This window comes from Muntiacus reevesi, chromosome 3 (genome assembly GCF_963930625.1).
Source record: "Muntiacus reevesi chromosome 3, mMunRee1.1, whole genome shotgun sequence".
NCBI classification, from domain to species: Eukaryota; Metazoa; Chordata; class Mammalia; order Artiodactyla; family Cervidae; genus Muntiacus; species Muntiacus reevesi.
In genome coordinates, this window is record NC_089251.1 from 243,990,513 (window position 1) to 244,013,206 (window position 22,694).

Genomic DNA, 22,694 nt, shown 5'->3' on the forward strand with positions numbered 1-22,694 from the left:
TCTCCTGCATTGTAAACAGACGCTTTACCGTCTGAGCTACCAGGAAAGTCCTGGTAACTGATTTGCTCAGAGTAGGTGTCAATATGCATTTTGTGGAATATCTGGCTAAGCTTAATCCTAGCTCTCTTTGGACTTTGTCCTCCCACTTGGCCGTCTTCTAAATGTTCCCATCATAGAAGGCGTACCGTGTACTAAGACTGGACAACCAGTTCTGTACTCAACTTCACCACCAAAAATGAGGAAAACACTAAGGAGTGATGAGTGTGAATGTGGCAATTTCCATCCAGCCGCTGTGGATTTCATCCTGACAGTCTGCTTTAGAAAGGGTCCCACTACTGAATAGTTGAAGGAGGGCTCCCTATGACCTGTGTAGTCAACAAGACATCCTAGATAGAGTGGAAAGAGGCTTCCCAAGCACTTTACTCTGAAAAACGTCCATTTGGATCACACCTGCTAGAACTGAGGATGGCACTGGTGCTTCTGTGTTTTGGCCAATAATTTTGACTGTTCTTAAGGTACCTCTAAGAGACATCTCCTTCAGTTCACTCTCTATGCAGCCACCAGAGTAACTTGTTAGAACATAAGTCAGATCATGTCCCTCCTGCTCAAATCCCACCAACAGCTTTCTAAGTAAAATCCAAGTCCTTACCTTACAAGGCTAATGAAGACCTACATGATCTCTCCTCTTTCCCCACCCCATTCTCTCTGACCCCACTTCCTGCTTCTCTCCTTTGCTTATTCTTCTGAAGCTGTACTGGCTTCTTGCTGTTTCCTGAATAAGCCAGGCAAACTCCTGCCTCATGGCCTTTGCACTTCCTGTACCCTCTATTAGGAATGGCTCCTACTCCAAATCCCTGGCTAAGATTTTTCCTCTTTCATCTCTTTCCTCTCATTTCTCAAATGCCTCTTGGTCAATGATACTTCTCTGGCCATGCATTTTAAAATTGCAGTTCCCCTACCTTTCACCACTCTTTTCTATCCACCTTTCCTACTTTATTTTCTCCCAGCAGCTGATCACCACCCATCATCTGTTTATTGTTTTTATTTATTTTGTTGATTCTCTCTCTCCCCCTGCTAGAATACAAGCTCCATGAAGGCATGGTTTTAGCCTGTTTTGATCATCAGTTGAAGTGTTGGCTATATCCTCAGCACCTAGCACACTGCCAGACAGTGTGCGTGTGTGTTCAGTGACTCAGCCGTGTCTAACTCTTTATGGCCCCAAGGACTGTAGCCCACCAGTCTCCTCTGCCCATGGAATTTTCCAGGCAAGAATACAAGAGTGGGTTGCCATTTTTCACTCTAGGGATCTTCCCAATCCAGGGATCAAGCCCATGTCTCTTGCACTGGCAGTCAGATTCTTTACCATTAGCACCAGCTGGGAAGCCCTGCCAGACAGTATATGCTCGCTAAATATTAGCTGACTCAATGAGTCAGAGTGGGGTCAACAAAAAGAATTAAATCCTGGTTCCCAGTTTAACTCACTTAACCTTTCAGTGCCTCAGTTTTCTTATCTATAAAATAGCAATAGTAACAGCTACTGTCTCATGGAAGTATGGCACCTGGCATAGTGTCCAGCATCTAATATTTACTCAGAAAATGCTCTCTATGATAAAAGGGGTTTTCCTGGTTATTGAAAGTGTATCCAGCGGTGATATTCTCTCTTTTCTAGCTAGTGGATTTTTTCCAATATGTGATAATAAGCAATGTGTCTTGTGCCTTCTGTTGGCTGGGACTACCACACAACTCTGAAAGGTGAGTCATTATTTCTGTTTAATGGATGAGAAGCAGAGGCACAGAGGGTTAAGCAATCCTCTCCTTTCCAATGAAGCTAGGAAGTATAAAAACTGAGATTTGAACCCAGAGTTAGTGGCCATGCTTCTCACCTTATGTTTTCACTGCTTCTCAGTGTGTGCGTGAGGAAGCTGATGGAAAAAGGAGTGGCTGTCAGTTGCTTTATTTCCTCCATAGTAGCGTGAGGGGGTGAAAGATAAATGGTGCTGGGTGTACTTCTTCTCATCTCCTTGGTGGAAGTAATTCTTTTACTCCAGTCAGATCTTGTCAGGGTTCAGCAGTTTCCTCTCCAGTGCCCACGGCTCACCTTAATTTATCCTTCTCACCTGGAAGAGGGCTGGGGGCTGCCTGTGGTTATCCAATGGAAGGAGGGCTGGCACACAACTTTGACATATGTAGGACAGCCCTCCACAGTGAAAGACTTTCTTGTTGAAAATGCTCAACATGCCTTCTTTAATTTTTTTCTTGTATATCCTTTCCACAATCCCTACTAATTAAAGGCATATACTTAATTCAAGGGTCAGCTTAAGTTATTGTTTTGGGATTCCAAAATTCAGTCCTCCCTGTTTAATTGCATTCCATCTTTTCCTCTTTTGGTTTCATAAATATTTGTTGAGTGACAGCTGATGCAAGTGCAGAGGGGACTCATATGAATTAGATGGTCCTTGTCTATAAGAAGCCTGAGATCCTGATGGGGAGTTGAGTTAAGAGGAGGAGGTGCTGCTTATTTGTGGAGGGGTTAGGGAACATGAGCTGGCTCTTGAAGGACTGGCAGGATTCTTGATTAATGGATATGGTGGAATGAGCACTCTTGTTGGCAGAAATCCAAAATGACAGAGGTGCAAACATCCAAGGATGGTTCAGAAAATGGCAAGGGTTTAAGTTGAAATTCATCACAAGCTTGACACAAGGAAATGGAAGGAGTTTTGAGACAGGAATGGAAAGCTGTGTTTAGGTTATTGAGATCTTAAATATTTAAAGAGTTTTGTCTTTAAATTTAGCAGTAGGAAGCCATCACAGGTTATTTGTTTGAGCAAGATTGTGACATGAATTACTTGATGATTTTGGATGTTGTATGTGGTTGTAAGGTATATTAGGAGTTGTAATAAAAGGAGACTAGAGGAAGGAAGACAGGAAGGCTCTTGTAGCCATCCCTTGTAAGATGCACAGAGGTAGCAGCAGTGAGGATGAAAGGGGAGAGACAAAAATGAACAAAGAATGGCCACAGCTTAGTGGCTGACTAATGTGAGAGTGAGGCCATGGCTTGGGCTACCAGGAAAAATGATGGTGCCCCTAATGGACATTGGAAATTGAGTAGTGACTTTGAGGAGCCAAAGGTGGTTGGTTTAGTTTTATAAGTGAAATGTCTGAGGGTTTTGCAAATTAAGGGTTGCATGTTAGTGGAGATGTTAGTGGCAAGCAGTTAGTAATCCTGGTCTGGGGCTCAGAGGAATAGAAATAGGGCTGGAAAAATGGTGCCACCTGCCATGACGTGATTATTAAAGCTGTCAGTGTATTAGAGCTGTCAGTGTAGATGAGCCATTTGTAAGACAGGTGAAGGACTGAAGGCAGGACTTGGGTTTAAATGTCCATGTTAATGGGAGAATGAAGAGGCAGAATAGGAACCAGCAAAGTAAGGTGTAAAGAAAACAAAGGGAAGGGAGTGTTTTGTAAAAAAAAAGAGAACAGTCCTGGAGGGTTCGCGGATGGCTGATTCCCTGGAGGGTAAGGATAAGGATTAAGTGTCTTGAATTTCATGACTGAAACCTTTGAAATAGCGATTCAGTAGGGAGATGAGGCTGGAAACCAGATCCTCTGCCTTGTGAAACAAGCAAGCAAATAACCATAGCCATTCATCTTTATGTGAGTATATATGAGGGTGTGTATTAGTATCTGGAATGATATTTATAGTTCAGAGTCATTATGTTTGGATGGTGGAATTTTATGAGCATTGTGATATTTTTATTCCTTTATTTTTCTGTATTGTCTTAGTGTTTTATGAAGCTAGAATTTTTTTTTTAATTAAGAAAACCTCACTGGTTTCTAAAGTTCTGATTTTTAATCCTATATTAAATAAGTATTTATTGAACACTGATTATACATTGGGTATTTACTGATGAGTCAGAGAAAAATTTTAACGCATGGCCTCTGTACTTAGGAGCTCACTGGTGGAGAAAACCAACATGTGAACAACAAATGTCAGGCAATGTGATCACTGCTAGAAAAAAGTATGTAATACCCTAAGAGTGCCTAATACCCAAGACCACTAAGAAAGGGCACCTCTCCTGGCAAGAGTAGGGGAGCCTCCCAGAAGAGAAGAGATCTGTGCTATACTTGAGTGGGTCCTATCTAACCATGTGCAGATGGGTTGTTTGTGAAGAAGCCAGTTCTTAAAAATGGGCCTTGTCTCTGTCGTACTAGCCTTGGCTGTTACATCATGCACTTGCTTATGCATCAGTTTGGAATTGTTCTGATTTGTTCATGCTTGTATGGTATGTGTTTTTAAAATTTTGTCTGTCTCTGCATATTTATTATATTTAATATTTGGCCAAATTTCCTTTGAACTTTCACTGTTCACTCTTCTGATTTCTTTTTTAAAAGCTGTGCTTCCAGCTTTAAAAGCATCGTCCTATGATTTATGATTCATATAGAACATACTATAACATATAGACAAAATATTCTTAGTAAGATACTCAGGCATGGATACCTTCATCATGAATATTCTTATTCTAGAATGTTGCTGGGCAAGTTTCTATTTAAATCATGCTCGCTAGGCATGACTGACTGCAGGAGTTCACGGGGTTTAAACTTCAGTTTGCTTTATTTTCGGCAAGGTAAGGCTGCACCTCCACTATGGAATAACACAGGGTATTCAGCAAGGTACAGGTCAAGGCCCCTTTGGGGTTGTTAGGAACTAAAGTCAGCCTGTGAGACACAAATTGGCTTGTGAGAAGGGGACCTGTGTTGGGGGGCTTCTTAGGAGAATGTAGTAGGAAATTTCAGGGATATTCAAGGACAGACAGCAAAGTTCAGCAGGCCTGAGAGGGCCTGGGTGCAGCGTTCATAGTGAACCCAGTCACCAGTCCTCTCTCAAGTATATGGTCCTTTGGGTTTTTCTTCTTTCTTCTTCTCAAGATAGGCTTCTACAGCTTCATGTGGTTTTTGCTTTTCCATGACTCCAGTGTGCATCTGGGTGAGAATAATCTCTCTAGAGATCTCTTATTTGTTAAAAAAAATTTATATTGTAAAATAAAATAATCTGTGTCCCAGCAAAAAAGTATTGTGTAGATAGGTATGAAGTTTTTAAAAATTATATTAATTTCAGTATTAGTTTCTCTCTTTTCCAACCTCTCTGGTACCTCTCCTGGTACCTTTCCCTAAAGTTTGAGTTTTATAGCCTTCTGGAAAATGTGTAGATACACACGCATACACATAAAATGGCTGTAAATGTACATTTTATTTCTATTTACACAAAAATTATTTTTACACATTGTTCAATACTTTTAAAAAACTGTAATTGTACATTTTGACATTCTTCTATATTAGTCAAAGCAAAACTTACTTTCTTTTAAGTGATTACATATGGATAGATGATATTTTGTTTTATGTAATTATTATGATTTATCATACAATCTCTCCATAGTGATGGACCTTGGGATTGTATCAGTGATTTTAACTTCTGTTTATCAATATAGCAATTACTAGTGACTCAGTGAAACGAGTGAGAAAATTAATGCATGTGCATTTTCCTCTTTTTAATTAATATTATTTCACTTGGTTAACTTTATAATTTTAAATAGTATATTTAAATGTCCATTTTTTGATTTATCATCTTTAGAAAGTAGAGAAACTTTCCCCCTCTTGTTAATTTGGTTTACTATTTTTTTTATTATTAAAATGTATAACAGTTCCCTCTGTAAATGTACTTCCTACTGCTGCTTTGTATCATTTCTAAATATAAATAATTTCAGATATCCCTATCAGACTTTTTCCTCCACCTTTATCTCTTTGTTTGCTCAGTTTTGAACTCAAGTCATTTTTTTTTTCAAGTAGGAGTCACGAAATTACTGAGCTCTTTCATGTCTGAAAATGTTTATTGTCTCTATTCTTGAATAACACTTTGGCTAAATATAAAAATGTTCACACTTTTTTCTCCCTCAGACTACTGTACACATAGATTACAGATATTCCTCTAATGAGTATTGAGTGTTGGTGTGGGGAGAAACCTGAGCTTCTGTTCTGTTTGCTTTTCGTTTTGTTTTGGGGTATGGATTTGTGTGTGTGTGTGTGTGTGTGTGTGTGTGTGTGTGTGTGTGTGTGTCTGTCCTCTGTACCTGAAAAATTATCTATCTGCCTTGATATTCAGTTAATTTTACCAGGAAACATCTGTCTATCTCGACTGTTCATTTTGCCCTCTTATGTACGGGTATAGGACGTTGGGGAAGTCATGCTTGATTGATATTGACTTTGCTTTTCTCTCCGAAATATTGTTTAAAAGTGCTGTGCTAGCAATACTCTGCTTGGCAGGAGGCATCTTTTCCTGCGTATCTTCGGAAATGTAACTTGTTTTAGAACACAGCCTGATCATTTCTTTTACTTCTTTTAATGACCCACAAAGCCTAGTTTTGAGTGATGTAAGCAAAAGGTTCTTAAATTCTTACTGCATATATAAGTGATGAGCCTGGACCCATTTCTCTGCTGCTAATTCATCCCTCTAATTCTCTCTAAAAAGAGAGTGTTACTAAGGTTTTTCAGAATTTTGTCGAACTGTCATTTTGTCAAACTCACCACTCTTCTGGGAGAAGAGAGCTGAGCTAAGAATAGCAGTCACTCCTGGGATCTTCCATCTCTCGCTTTGCCCAAATGCTACTTTTCAAAGATTATGGCATGAAATTGCATCCCGTCTTTTGTTTGATTAGTGCTGTACATTTTCGTTTTCTTTGTTGGATCTCAATTTTTTGCTGTTAACAATATTCATTCATTTAGTTTTAGAGAAACTTGATACCTGACTTTACTCTTCCTTCTCACCCAGAAGTCATAAAGTTTTTGTAAACAAGTTGGAACCTTAAAACCAAAGCTGATTCCTATTCTTCCTTATAGAACCTAGTCCAAGGCTTGCATACAATTGGCATTTAATAACTACTTACTAAATGCACAAACAATAAATTTTATAATAACTTGGGCTAAGCTAATGAGCTTCTCAGGTGGCTCAGTGGTAAAGGATACACCTGCTAAAGCAAGAGACACAGGAGATATGAGTTTGATCCCCGAGTCAGGAAGATCCCCTAGAGGAGGAAATGGCACGCCACTCCAGTATTCTTGCCTGGACAATCCCATGGACAGAGGAGCCTAGCAGGCTACAGTCCATGGGGTCACAGAGATTTGGACACGATTTAGTGATTGAGTACACACGGGCTAATCTATGACCTACTGTTGATGTGCAGTCACCTTGAAAGCCCAAGTCTAATTTTTTATTAATCCACAGAGGTGATGGGCAAAAGCACAAGGTAAGAGCAGTAGGACATGGAAGAAATGGCCACACTTCACAGTGAGGATATTTAGTGCTCACTTCAGCCCTGGAAGAATTGAGCTCATCTATTTACTTTTGACCCCTTGTGGTGTATCAGCTCATAGGGCCTCTGAGAAAACACAGGTGAATGAGTAGGGAATTTATCAGGAGGACCGTTTTTCTTTGGATTAGTTTTTTTCCTTTTTTCCCACTCAACACGTCAGTTTTAAGGGCACCATGTGAAATTTGTTTTGCGGATTCCTTTTATTACCAAAGCCAAGGCTCACCTTGGACTATCCTTCATTTTCCCTCTAGGCCTTTCACAGGCTGCTTAGGGGCCACCCACCTGGCTAGTTAGTGACTCTGCATTTAGCCTTGGGCAGATTCAGCTTCAGGCCATTGGGCAGTCCTTTTTCAGAGACCAGAGAGAAAAGATCACAGATCTTTTTGGTGATGAGCCTTTTTATTTATTTCAGTGTCTGTGTATTGATGTTCTTTCTCTCTTCCTCCTTCAGGAAAAAAGAACAGGCGTTGGACGGGCAGAAGAAGGTCACTTGCCTTCTTCTGCCTATTGATTTTCCTATGCCATTCAGCGGTTCATTAGTTTCTCATAACTACAGTTCTGCATTTAGTGGCAGTTTGGGCTGGGACATCAGCCACTGAGGGGGACTGACCGTGCCTCGGTCACCTAGAGGCAGACTGGAAAGGTGACTTTTGGACGATACGAGTGTGGGTGCTTTAGAATCAAAGTGTTTTGTTGTTGATCTTATATTGGTGGTTTACTGTTTCTTAATGACTCCAGTGCTAGCCCACATGAGACTTTGAGACTTAAAGAAATTAATTTATTTTTGTTGAAATATAGATTTATAATGTTGTATTAGTTGCAGGCATACAGTGAAGTGATTCAGTTATACATATACACATATCTGTTCTTTTTCAGATACTTTTCCCATAAAGGTTATTACAGAATATTGAGTATAGTTCCCTGTGCTATATAGTAGGTTTTTGGCGGTTATCTATTTTAAGTGTATACTATGTATATGTTAATCCCAAACTCCTGAATTTATCCCTCCCTCCTTTTTGCCTTTGGTAACCAAAAATTTTTTTCTGTGTCTGTGGGTCTGTTTCTATTTTGTATGTAAGTTTTTCTGCATCATTTTTTTAGATCCCACATATAAGTGATATCATATGATATTTGTTTTTCTCTGTCTGGCTTATTTCACTTATCATGATTATCTCAAGGTGCATCCATGCTGCAAATGGCATCATTTCATTTTTTATGACTGAGTAATATTCCATTGTATAAATATGCCACATTTTCTTTATTCATTCATCTGTCAATGGATATTTAGGTTGCTTCCATGTCTTGGCTATTGTAAATAGTACTGTAATGAATATGGAGTGCCTGTATCTTTTCAAATTATGGTTTTTCTCTGTCCAGGAATGGGGTTACTGGATCATATGGTAATTCTACATTTTTGTTTTCTTAGGGAAACTGCATACTGTTTTCCATAACAGCTACACCAGTTTTTCAATTCCACCAATAGTGTAGGAGAGTTTCTTTTCCTTCACCCACTCTCCAGCATTCCTTATTTGTAGACTTTTTGATGATGGCCATTCTGACCAGTGTGAGGTGATACCTCATTGTAGTTTTGCTTTGCATTTCTCTAATAGTTAGTTGTGTTGAGAATCTTGTCATGTACCTTTTCGCCATCTCTATGTCTTCTTTGGAGAAATGTCTATTTAGATCTTCTGCCCATGTTTGATTGGGTTATTTGGTTTTTTTTTTTAAATTGAGTTGCATGAGCTGTTTATATATTTTGGAGGTTAATCCCTTGTCAGTTGCATCATTTGCAAATATTTTCCCCTACTCTGGAGGCTGTCTTTTCATTTTGTTTATGATTTCCTTTGCTGTGCAAAAGTTTTTAAAGTTTAATTAGGCCCCAATTATTGATTTTTGTTTTCATTTCCATTATTCTAGGAGATGGAGCCAAAAGAATATTGTGATTTATGTAAAATAGTGTTTTACCTATGTTCTTCTCTAGGACTTTTATAATATCTGGTCTAACATGTAGGTCTTTAACCCGTTTTGAGTTTACTTTTTGTATGTGGTGTTAGTGGGTTGCTATTTCTTTACTGAGGGGATCTTCCTGACCCAGGGATCGAACCAGCATCTCTTATGTCTCCTGCAGTGGCAGGAGGATTCTTTACCACTAAGCACCAAGTGGGAAGCCCCTGTGGTGTTAGAGAATGTTCTAATTTCATTCTTTTACATGTAACTGTCCAGAGACATTTTTATAGAATATCATCCACTGTGAGAAAATGGTTCAGGGAGAGGTGGAATTGACCAGGTGTATGAATATCAGAATATATGCCGACGTACATTAGTTACACAGAAGTTTTAAAACTTTTTATAATCTCCAAAATAGGGAATAGAAAAACATACAAATGTAAACAGAACATGATTATGAACCCTCATGTACGTAGCTTCAATAATAATCTCCCATGGTCAATCTTGTGTCATGTATGCCCTGTATTTTTTCCACTCATATTTTTCCAGATAGCATATTGTTGTACCTGTAAATATTTCAGGATGTATTGATAAAAGATAAGGACTAAAAATACAGCCACAAATATAGTATTCACAGCTAAAATAATTAGCAATATTTCTTTAATATCATCAAATAACTAGTCTGTGTCCTAATAATCTCATAACTGTTATTTTTTTTAAAGTTTGTTTTTGTGAATCCAGCTTATTTTATATTTGGTATGTATCATAAGTCATAAGCACCTTTTAATCCTGAGGTTTTCCCTTTCAATTTTTTAATTTTTATTTGTAGTTTATTTTTTGAAGAAGTTGGGTCATTTGTCTTAGAGCATTTTTTACTGAGAGTCTGGATTTTGCTTATTGTACACCCATGGTGTTGTCTAGCATGTTGCCCTGACCTGTGTTATTCCTGTAAATTGGTAATCTAGAAGTTTGATCAGATTCAGCTTTAATTTTTTTGGCAACACTCTTTCTTAGGGTGTTCTTCCATCAGGTTGTCTGACTTTCCTTTGTGATTGCTAAAAATGTGTGGAATTTAAATTTCTATGGTGTAATGTTTGACCCAACCTAAGCATGAGTTTGAGTAAACTCCAGGAGTTTGTGATGGACAGGGAGGCCTGGCATGCTGCGATTCATGGGGTCGCAAAGAGTCGGACACGACTGAGCGACTGAACTGAACTGTACTGAAGCTTGGAATACATTGGCTTATTTTTTAAAGTGTGTCCTCTGCTGATAATTGTAACCAGAACTCCTCAGGAAGTCTTTAGACATTCAATCCTGCTAAGATAAAGCAGCAGATGTGCTATGAGTTTACAGCCACATGGGAACTCCTCACTGCAGTGCGACGTGTAAATTGGGCAAGGGGCCCCTCTCTTGTGGTAGAAGGTTCTGGAGCTGAGCTGTTCTCTGGTGGATCAAGACCTTTCCCTGTTCTTAGTTGCAAACAGAGGTCATGTTCAGTCCATCTGTCTTATCAACAGGAAGAATATTATTGACAGCCTACTTTCCCAACTGCTGCAAAGAGGCACGGCCTATGACTCTAGGAGATTGCCTTCTGAAAACAAAACAAAGACTATTGTTCTTAACTTCTAAGGGATTCTGTTACCACAAAGATAAAGTCTCTTTTTTCTTTCTATTGAAGTATGGTTGGTTTACAATGTTGTCTTGGTTTCTGGAATACAGCAAAGTGACTTAGTTATATATACATGTAAATATTTATGTGTGTTCTTTTTCAGATTTTTTTCATTATAGGTTATTACAAGATACTGAATATAGTTCCCTGTGAGATATAGTAGGACCTTGTTGTTTAAAGTGAAGTCGCTCAGTCATGTCCGAATTTTTGCGACTCCATGGACTGTTGCCTACCAGGCTCCTCAGGTGACAGTCCATGGAATTTTCCAGGCGAAAATACTGGAGTGGGTTGCCACTTCCTTCTCCAGGGGATCTTCCCAACCCAGGGATTGAACCTGGGTCTCCTACATTGCAGGCAGACGCTTTACCGTCTGAACCACAGGGAAGCCCCGTTGTTTAAAGTCTCTTATTAAATATCTGTCTGCTTTTCTATCTATCTGGTGGCTAAAGTAATGAGAAGTTGAATATATCCTAGATATTTTGTTAATTGTGATGTGTGGACAAAGGTAGGGAAACATTCCTTTAATACCTATGTTACCCGTATGTACTGAATGGAGATTTCTTTCATAAGTGATGTCCTCCTTGCCTTGCTGATAGCTTTTCCCCATAGTGGAAGGGTTTGGATGTCACAGGAAGAGAGGGGACAGCAGAATCTTGCTCCGAGAGAGTAGTGACTTTGATTAGAAATCTGTTTGTGGTATTGACTTCCATAGTATTACTACATAAAAAATCAAAGGGTATTCATCAATTCTTCACTCTAGAACATCCACACTACAGACGAGTCCAGGCCCATAAGAAATATGAATTGGGGTGTAAACTGCATGAGCCCATCTCATGCTGAAAAATGCCATCACTCACATCTTCCCAGATAGATTTGTCCTATTTGTTTTGCATTGAGAGCAACCCATGTAACTTGATATTTCAAGTGTCTTGAGTGGAGTGAAAGTTGCTCAGTCATGTCCAACTCTTTGCAACCCCATGGCCTACACAGTCCATGGAATTGTCCAGGCCAGAATACTGGAGTGCGTAGGTGTTCCCTTCTCCAGGGGATCTTCCCAACCTAGGGGTCGAACCCAGGTCTTCAGCATTGCAGGCGGATTCTTTACCAGCTGAGCCACAAGGGAAGCCCAAGAATACTGGAGTGTGTAACCTATCCCTTCTCCACCAGATCTTCCTGACCTAGGAATTGAACTGGGGTCTCCTACATTGCAGGCAGATTGTTTACCAGCTGAGCTCTCAGGGAAGCCAAATCTCCTGAGGTCATTCTTTAATTCTGTGTTTAAATAAATGATGGAGACCTCATGTGGGAGACGCAGGAAACTGCAGTCCCACGTTCATCCCTCTTACTCCAAGCTGCTCCTGACACTTCTTTGGTCACTCCTGGCTAATTACATGAGGCCCTGGGCACAGACATAGGCAGAAGCGCCATCTACCCCCCAAGGTTAACATTCTGGCCAGGAGCAGGGCTGTCTATAGGGCTGCCTCCCCAAGCAGATTATCACCACGTTTATGGGGCTGTAGAAGCAGCCACTGTTTGGGCTGGCTGTTTAATCAATCATCAGAGAGTTTATAGAGTCGGGTATTGATTTTAAAGAGAGCAAACTGGCAAGCCTATTAGTGTGTGCCTGTTCTGTTGCACCTTTATTTAACCCTGTCTGTGAATGAATGTCCAGATCACCATGATGGACGTAGCACTGGAAACTGGTGGGTCTGCCTCCCGCTCACCCATTACTGGTGTCGACTGTAGATGATTCCCACTGGTGAGTTTTTCTTGCTTTGCAGAGTGCAGAGAACGCTGTCTATTAGATCTGTGACGCGTTTGGCTTCCATGTGGGAAGCATCTCCCTCACAGAACTGTTCAGTATTTGGTGCAGTTGATCAGAGAGCACCATTGCTAATCAGAGGATTCCCTTAATTCCATTCTGTGGGCTTAGAAAAGCCTGGATTCCCATTCCTGTACTGCCCCTACACAGTCCTGTCACCAACCTGGACTTTAGTTTCATATGTAGATTGAGAGTCTGTAAATTACTGTGTGTGTGTGTGTGCACGCGTGCACGCATGCACACTTAGTCAGTCATGTCTGACTCTTTGCAACCCCATGGACTGTAGCCCACCAGATTCCTCTGTCCATTTAATTTTCCAGGCAAGAATACTGGAGTGAGTTGCTATTTCCTCTTCCAAGGGATCTCTCCAACCCAGGGATTGAACCCAGGTCTCCTGCATTGCAGGTAGATTCTTTACCAACTGAGCCAGCAGGGAAACCCTTTAGTTAGGTAGGTAGGACTCCTATACCAAAGTACCACAGACTGGGTGGCTTAAACAACAGAAATTTATTTCTGCAAAGTTCTGGAGGCTAGTAGTCCAAACCAAGATGTCAGCAAAGTTGGTTCCTTCTGAGGGCTCTCTCCGTGGCTTGAGGATGACCATCATCCCTCTGTTACACAGTCTTTCTTCTGTGTGTCTGTGCCCTAATTTCCTTTTTAAAGGACACTGGTTATATGGATTAACTTCCTCCCAGCCCTCTGCCCCATAACCTCATTTTACCTTAATTACCTCTTTAAAGGCTCTCTCTCCAAATACATTCTGAGGTACTGGAGATTGGAACTTCACCATATATGAATTGGGGCAGGCTTTCCTGGTGGCTCAGACAGTAAATAATCCACCTGCAATGCAGGAGACCCAGGTTCTATCCCTGGGTCAGGAAGATCCTCTGAGAAGGAAATGGCAACTCACATCAGTATTCTTGCCTGGGAAATTCCATGGACAGAGGAGCCTGGTGGACTACAGTCCATGTGGTTGCAAAGAGTCAGACACGACGGAGAAGAACACATACACCCGTACAGTCATATGAATTGGGGTGGAGGGAAGTTGCAATTTAACTATAGCAGGGGATGAGATGGTGATGGTGGAGGCCACTTAATCAGTGATTTTCTAATAGTGCTCAGAGAAGATCCCAGAGTCTAGGGTGACAGACTCTTCTGGTTTGCCTAGTTCTGAGGTTTTCAGGCTACAGGACTCGCAGTGCTGAACCCAGCAGCTGTGAGCAGACCAGGGGGTCGGTGCTCCCTCTGGTCCCCCATGGGAGGCACAGTGGAGACACCTGCTTCCCCAGCCTCCCTCAGCCAGAAGGACACTGCTTCTCTCAGCTTATCCATCAGCATACTAAGTAAGATTTAATTTAACAAAAGGATGTCATGGCCCCAAATTATCAGGAAACCACTTGATTTGAGGGCCTCCAAGGGTCCCCTCCCACTGTCACGGGCTCTATGATTTCACTTCACTTGCATAAACTGAATTCTTGCCATTTCTTGGAAATGGATAACTGATTGGAGCAGAGCAAATTTGGTTCTCATTTGGTTTGTGGCTGAGGGTAAAATAAAACAGAGCAAGAAACTATGCTGCCTATGCTGAGGCAGAACATGGTGCTGTGCCTTTGTGACAGCAGCTGTCACTGGTCGAGCACTCACCATGTTCCCTTCGTGCTGTCTTCATCCTCTTAGACTCATAGCCACAATGTGAAGTAGGTGGCAGAAGCAGCCCTACCATGCCAGTGAGGAAACTGAGGCCCAGAGAGATGCACTACTAGGCAAATCTTGGGGCTAGGCAGGGCAGGGCCTGGATTATGCAGGCATTTTGGTTCAACACCTCTGTGTCAGTGGTGCTGAGCCCAGATGCAGGTGGAGAAGCAGGGTCTGTCCTAGTGCATATAAAGTAATTCTACCCACGCCGATGGGCCAGATTCTTCTCTCCAGGAAGCACATCTCAGTACCCTCCCCATCCCCACTTGTCTGGCCCTAATCAACATCCCCAGTTGATCCTGCCTTTTGCTTTTGTAGAAGCTGAGCTGAAGAGCCATTCCCAAGGTATTCAGAGGTTTTGAGGATCTTGCAATAAAGGACACTGAATTACATAGTGATAAAACTGCTCACTTGCTAATTCTTTTTCATGTCTTCTGATGAAATTAAGGGAAAAGTTTGTGCTAGTCTTTAACTCTACCCCATCACTCCATGATCTCCTTCTTTTCCCCAAAAGAACAGGGGCAGGTCTCTGGCTGTACTTGAACAACTGTTGTTTTTAGTATAATCATCTTTTCATAGTTAATTTTGATACATGGCAAATGATTTAGGGTAGGGATATGAAGTGCCTTTAAAAGATATATATGGAACTTCCCAGTGATTAAGTCTCCAGACTTCCATTGCCAGGGGTGTAGGTTTGATCCCTGGTCGAGGAACTAAGATCCTACATGCTGTGTTGTTATTGTTCAGCCGCTCAGTCATGTCCAACTCTTTGTGACACCATGGACTGCAGCACACCAGGCTTACCTGGAGCTTGCACAAACTCATGTCCATTGAATTGGTGATGCCATCCAAGGATCTTATCCTCTGTCGTCCCCTTCTCTTCCTGCCCTCAATCTTTCCCAGTATCAGGGTCTTTTCCAATGAGTCAGCTCTTTGCATCAGGTGGTCAAAGTATTGGAGCTTCAGTTTCAGCATCAGTCCTTCCAATGAATATTCAGGGTTGATTTCCTTTAGGATTGACTGGTTTTGTCTCCTTGCTGTCCAAGGGACTCTCAAGAGTCTTCTCCGACACCCCAGTTCAAAAGCATCAATTCTTTGGTGCTCAGCCTTCCTTATGGTCCAACTCTCACATCGATACCTGACTACTGGAAAAACATAGCTTTGACTGCACAGATCTTTGTTGGCAAAGTGATGTTTCTGCTTTCTACCATACTGTCTAGGTTTGTCATAGCTTTTCTTCCAAGGAGCAATCATCTTTTAATTTCATGGTTGCAGTCACCGCCCACAATGATTTTGGAGCTCAGGAAATAAATATCTGTCACTGTTTCCTTTGTTTCCTCATCTATTTGCCATGAAGTGATGGGACCAGATGCCATGATCTTAGTTTTTTGAATGTTGAGCTTTAAGCCAACTTTTTCACTCTCCTCTATCACTTTCATCAAGAGGCTCTCAGTTCCTCTTCATTCTCTGCCATTAGGGTGGTATCATCTGTCTATCTGTGGTTGTTGATATTTCTCCCAGCAGTCTGTGGGCAACAAAAAAAATTAAAAACCATAAGATATTTATTTATGTAAAAAGGCAAGTAATTTAAATTAGTAGCTAATAGCACAGGTAGCATACATATATTGCAAGAATTGTGAAACATGTGCTGAGAAAGGTGGATTTTAGGAAACACTGGCCAAGGGAAAAGGTTAGAGTCTGTTAGAATCTTGAAACCAGAAGATGAAAATCAGGAGTTGTTTGACCACCTGACCTTTTTAGGGTCATTGTCTCAGCCCAGGGTGAGCCTGGCCTGGGCTCTCAAGGTGCTGGTTGGAGACCCCTTCAGAGCATGAAATGCCTGCCACGTGGACTCTGGAAAGACAGATTCCCTCCCAGTATCAATACCACAGATACTGGGATTTTGTTTGGTTTTGGTAATGGTTTTCAATATCTTTGAAATGCCCTCATCAAATAGGGTAAGGATAAAAAGTGGAGTTTTGTTCCAAGTCAAAATGCTGTTTCTTGAGTGAATGCAGTCTGGAAGATAATTAGAAGTGGAATTTGGATTGCCCAGCATGAGGCAAACCTGGGGACTGGATGCTGTGGTTCCTGTTGGAGTCTAATGGCCCATCTCCTGAGGTCAGAAGCAGCCTGGGGATGAGACCCCTCTTCCAGCCTTGGAGTAACTATACTTGAAGGGGCTTTTTCATGGGACCAGTCTAGGGTGACTTTGTTTGCCTTCTAAGCTTGCCGCTGATATTTTAAAGTACTTGAACTTTACAGGGCCAAGTCCTTATTAGATAGAATACTGCTAAGGTGGGGTGAGCTTGCAGCTTCTGGTTAGCCATTCAGTGTGATTCCCACAGTAGGCTGTTGCTGTGTGGATGGGGTCTGGGCTTGGCTAATCCTTGCAGGATCTAAGAACTGGGTGACGATGGATACTGTGCGCTGACTTACCCGCTCACCCCAGAGTCAATCCACTGATGCCAGGGTGTGGTGAAAGAAAGTTCAACGTTTTCTGCAGGGCGTCAAGCAAGGAGAACAGACAGCCGACGCCCAAAGGACCTGAACTCCCTGATGGCTTTGGGGAAGGAGTGTTTGTTTTTTTTTTTTCCAGTGGATTTTGTCATACATTGATATGAATCAGCCATAGAATTACACGTATTCCCCATCCCGATCCCCCCTCCCACCTCCCTCTCCACCAGATTCCTCTGGGTCTTCCCAGTGCACCAGGCCCAAGCACTTGACTCATGCATCCCACCTGGGCTGGTGATCTGTTTCACCATAGATAATATACATGCTGTTCTTTCGAAACATCCCACCCTCACCTTCTCCCACAGAGTTCAAAAGTCTGTTCTGTACTTCTGGGTCTCTTTTTCTGTTTTGCATATAGGGTTATCGTTACCATCTTTCTAAATTCCAAATATATGTGTTAGTATGCTGTAATGTTCTTTATCTTTCTGGCTTACTTCACTCTGTATAATGGGCTCCAGTTTCATCCATCTCATTAGAACTGATTCAAATGAATTCTTTTTAATGGCTATATGTACCACAGCTTCCTTATCCATTCGTCTGCTGATGGGCATCTAGGTTGCTTCCATGTCCTGGCTATTATAAACAGTGCTGCGATGAACACTGGGGTGCACGTGTCTCTTTCAGATCTGGTTTCCTCTGTGTGTATGCCCAGAAGTGGGATTGCTGGGTCATATGGCAGTTCTATTTCCAGTTTTTTAAGAAATCTCCACATTGTTTTCCATAGTGGCTGTACTAGTTTGCATTCCCACCAACAGTGTAAGAGGGTTCCCTTTTCTCCACACCCTCTCCAGCATTTATTGCTTGTAGAGTTTTGGATAGTAGCCATCCTGACTGGCGTGTAATGGTACCTCATTGTGGTTTTGATTTGCATTTCTCTGATAATGAGTGATGTCGAGCATCTTTTCATGTGTTTGTTAGCCATCTGTATGTCTTCTTTGGAGAAATGCCTGTTTAGTTCTTTGGCCCATTTTTTGATTGGGTCATTTTTTTTCTGGCATTGAGCTGCAGGAGTTGCTTGTATATTTTTGAGATTAATCCTTTGTCTGTTTCCTCATTTGCTATTATTTTCTCCCAATCTGAGGGCTGTCTTTTCACCTTACTTATAGTTTCCTTTGTTGTGCAAAAGCTTTTAAGTTTCATTAGGTCCCATTTGTTTATTTTTGCTTTTATTTCCAATATTCTGGGAGGTGGGTCATAGAAGATCTTGCTGTGATTTATATCGGAGAGTGTTTTGCCTATGTTCTCCTCTAGGAGTTTTATAGTTTCTGGTCTTACATTTAGATCTTTAATCCATTTTGAATTTATTTTTGTGTGTGGTGTTAGAAAGTGTTCTAGTTTCATTCTTTTACAAGTGGTTGACCAGTTTTCCTAGCACCACTTGTTAAAGAGGTTGTCTTTTTTCCATTGTATATCCTTGCCTCCTTTGTTAAAGATAAGGTGTCCATAGGTTCGTGGATTTATCTCTGGGCTTTCTATTCTGCTCCATTGATCTATATTTCTGTCTTTGTGCCAGTACCATACTGTCTTGACGACTGTGGCTTTGTAGTAGAGTCTGAAGTCAGGCAGGTTGATTCCTCCAGTTCCATTCTTCTTTCTCAAGATTACTTTGTCTATTTGAGGATTTTTGTATTTCCATACAAATTGTGAAATTATTTGTTCTAGTTTTGTGAAAAATACCGTTGGTAGCTTGATAGGGATTGCACTGAATCTATAGATTGCTTTGGGTAGAATAGCCATTTTGACAATATAGATTCTTCCAATCCATGAACACGGTATGTTTCTCCATCTGTTTGTGTCCTCTTTGATTTCTTTCATCAGTGTTTTATAGTTTTCTATGTATAGGTCTTTTGTTTCTTTAGGTAGATATACTCCTAAGTATTTTATTCTTTTTGTTGCAATGGTGAATGGTATTGTTTCCTTAATTTCTCTTTCTGTTTTTTCATTGTTAGTATATAGGAATGCAAGGGATTTCTGTGTGTTACTTTTATATCCTGCAACTTTACTATATTCATTGATTAGCTCTAGTAATTTTCTGGAAGAGTCTTTAGGGTTTTCTATGTAGAGGATCATGTCATCTGCAAACAGCAAGAGTTTCACTTCTTCTTTTCCTATCTGAATTCCTTTTACTTCTTTTTCTGCTCTGATTGCTGTGGCCAAAACTTCCAACACTATGTTGAATAGCAGTGGTGAGAGTGGGCATCCTTGTCTTGTTCCTGATTTCAGAGGAAATGCTTTCAATTTTTCACCATTGAGGGTGATGCTTGCTGTGGGTTTGTCATATATAGCTTTTATTATGTTGAGGTATGTTCCTTCTATTCCTGCTTTCTGGAGAGTTTTAATCATAAATGAGTGTTGAATTTTGTCAAAGGCTTTCTCTGCATCTATTGAGATAATCATATGGTTTTTATCTTCCAATTTGTTAATGTGGTGTATTATGTTGATTGATTTGCGGATATTAAAGAATCCTTGCATTCCTGGGATAAAGCCCACTTGCTCATGGGGTATGATTTTTTTTTAATATGTTGTTGGATTCTGTTTGCTAGAATTTTGTTAAGGATTTTTGCATCTATGTTCATCAGTGATATTGGCCTGTAGTTTTCTTTTTTTGTGGCATCTTTGTCTGGTTTTGGAATTAGGGTGATGGTGGCCTCATAGAATGAGTTTGGAAGTTTACCTTCATCTGCAATTTTCTGGAAGAGTTTGAGTAAGATAGGTGTTAGCTCTTCTCTAAATTTTTGGTAGAATTCAACTGTGAAGCCATCTGGTCCTGGGCTTTTGTTTGCTGGAAGATTTTTGATTACACTTTTGATTTCCTTGCTTGTGATGGTTCTGTTAAGATCTTCTATTTCTTCTTGGTTCAGTTTTGGAAAGTTATACTTTTCTAAGAATTTGTCCATTTCATCCAAGTTGTCCATTTTATTGGCATAGAACTGCTGGTGGTAGTCTCTTATGATCCTTTGTATTTCAGTGTTGTCTGTTGTGATCTCTTCGTTTTCATTTCTAATTTTGTTAATTTGGTTCTTCTCTCTTTGTTTCTTAATGAGTCTTGCTAATGGTTTGTCAATTTTGTTTATTTTTTCAAAAAACCAGCTTTTAGCTTTGTTGATTTTTGCTATGGTCTCTTTAGTTTCTTTTGCATTTATTTCTGCCCTAATTTTTAAGATTTCTTTCCTTCTGCTAACCCTGGGGTTCTTCATTTCTTCCTTCTCTAATTGCTTTAGGTGTAGAGTTAGGTTATTTATTTGGCTTTTTTCTTGTTTCTTGATGTAAGCCTGTAATGCTATGAACCTTCCCCTTAGCACTGCTTTTACAGTGTCCCATAGGTTTTGGGTTGTTGTGTTTTCATTTTCATTCATTTCTGTACATATTTTGATTTCTTTTTTGATTTCTTCTATGATTTGTTGGTTATTCAGAAGCGTGTTATTTAGCCTCCATATGTTTGAATTTTTAGCAATTTTTTTCCTGTAATTGAGATCTAATCTTACTGCACTGTGGTCAGAAAAGATGACTGGAATGATTTCAATTTTTTTGAATTTTCCAAGACCAGATTTGTGGCCCAGGATGTGATCTATTCTGGAGAAGGTTCCGTGTGCACTTGAGAAAAAGGTGAAGTTGATTGTTTTGGGGTGAAATGTCCTATAGATATCAATTAGGTCTAGCTGGTCCATTGTGTCATTTAAGGTTTGTGTTTCCTTGTTAATTTTCTGTTTAGTTGATCTGTCCATAGTTGTGAGTGGGGTATTAAAATCTCCCACTATTATTGTGTTACTATTAATTTCCTCTTTCATACTCGTTAGCGTTTGCCGTACATATTGCGGTGCTCCTATGTTGGGTGCATATATATTTATAATTGTTAAATCTTCTTCTTGGATTGATCCTTTGATCATTATGTAGTGTCCTTCTTTGTCTCTTTTCACATCCTTTATTTGAAAGTCAATTTTATCTGATATGAGTATTGCTACTCCTGCTTTCTTTTGTTCTCCGTTTGTGTGAAATATTTTTTTCCAGCCCTTCACTTTTAGTCTGTACGTGTCTCTTGTTTTGAGGTGGGTCTCTTGTAGACAGCATATATAGGGGTCTTGTTTTTGTATCCATTCAGCCAATCTTTGTCTTTTGGTTGGGGCATTCAACCCATTTACATTTAAGGTAATTATTGATAGGTGTGGTCCCGTTGCCATTTACTTTGTGTTTTGGGTTCACGTTTATACAACCTTTCTACATTTCCTGTCTAGAGAAGATCCTTTAGCATTTGTTGAAGAGCTGGTTTGGTGGTGCTGAATTCTCTCAACTTTTGCTTGTCTGTAAAGCTTTTGAATTCTCCTTCATATCTGAATGAGATCCTTGCTGGGTACAGTAATCTAGGTTGTAGGTTATTCTCTTTCATTACTTTCAGTATGTCCTGCCATTCCCTTCTGGCCTGGAGGGTTTCTATTGATAGATCAGCTGTTATCCTTATAGGAATCCCTTTGTGTGTTATTTGTTATTTCTCCCTTGCTGCTTTTAGTATTTGTTCTTTGTGTTTGATCTTTGTTAATTTGATTAATATGTGTCTTGGAGTGTTTCACCTTGGGTTTATCCTGTTTGGGACTCTCTGGGTTTCTTGGACTTGGGTGGCTATTTCCTTCCCCATTTTAGGGAAGTTTTCAGCTATTATCTCCTCGAGTATTTTCTCATGGCCTTTCTTTTTGTCTTCTTCTTCTGGGACTCCTATGATTCAAATGTTGGGGTGTTTCACATTGTCCCAGAGGTCCCTGAGGTTGTCCTCATTTCTTTTGATCCTTTTTTCTTTTTTCCTCTCTGCTTCATTTATTTCCACCATTTTATCTTCTACCTCACTTATCCTATCTTCTGTCTCCGTTATTCTACTCTTGGTTCCCTCCAGAGTGTTTTTGATCTCATTCATTGCATTATTCATTTTTAATTGACTCTTTTTTATTTCTTCTAGGTCTTTATTAAACATTTCTTGCATCTTTTCAATCTTTGTCTCCAGGCTATTTATCTGTAATTCCATTTTGTTTTCAAGATTTTGGATCATTTTTATTATCATTATTCTAAATTCTTTTTCAGGTAGATTCCCTATCTCCTCCTCTTTTGTTTGACTTGGTGGGCCTTTTTCATGTTCCTTTACCTGTTGGGTATTTCTCTGCCTTTTCATCTTGTTTAGATTGCTGTGTCTGGAGTGGGCTTTCTGTATTCTGGAGGTCTGTGGTTCCTTTTTATTGTGGAGGTTTTACCCAGTGGGTGGGGTTAGACGATTGGCTTGTCAAGGTTTCCTGGTTAACGAAGGTTGTGTCGGTGTTTTGGTACGTTGAAATTAATTTCTTCTCTTTGGAGAGCAATGGAGTGCCCAGTAATGAGTTTTGAGATGGGTCTATGTGTTAGGTGTGACCTTGGGCAGCCTGTATGTTGACGTTCAGGGCTATGTTCCTGCGTTGCTGGAGAATTTGCGTGGTATGTCTTGCTCTAAAACTTATTGGCTCTTGGGTGGTGGTTGGTTTCAGTGTAGGTATGGAGGCTTTTGGACGGTCACTTATTACTTAAAGATCCATATAGTCAGGAGTTTTCTGGTGTTCTCAGGTTTTGGGCTTAAGTCTCCTGCCTCTGGATTTCAGTTTTATTCTTCCTGTAGTCTCAGGACTTCTCCAACTATACAGCACTAATAATAAAACTTCTAGGTTAA

General features: G+C 40.3%; 1 protein-coding gene across 1 annotated transcript in view; it reads left to right on the forward strand.

Moving 5' to 3' along the window:
* Positions 1-3,497: 3,497 nt before the first annotated feature.
* MYO3B (myosin IIIB) overlaps positions 3,498-22,694 on the forward strand; it is a 421,954-nt gene continuing 402,757 nt past the window's right edge. Inside the window, exon 1 of the mRNA XM_065928997.1 lies at positions 3,498-3,516. Within this exon, the coding sequence (XP_065785069.1) occupies positions 3,498-3,516 (19 nt within the window). The remainder of the gene's footprint in view (positions 3,517-22,694) is intronic.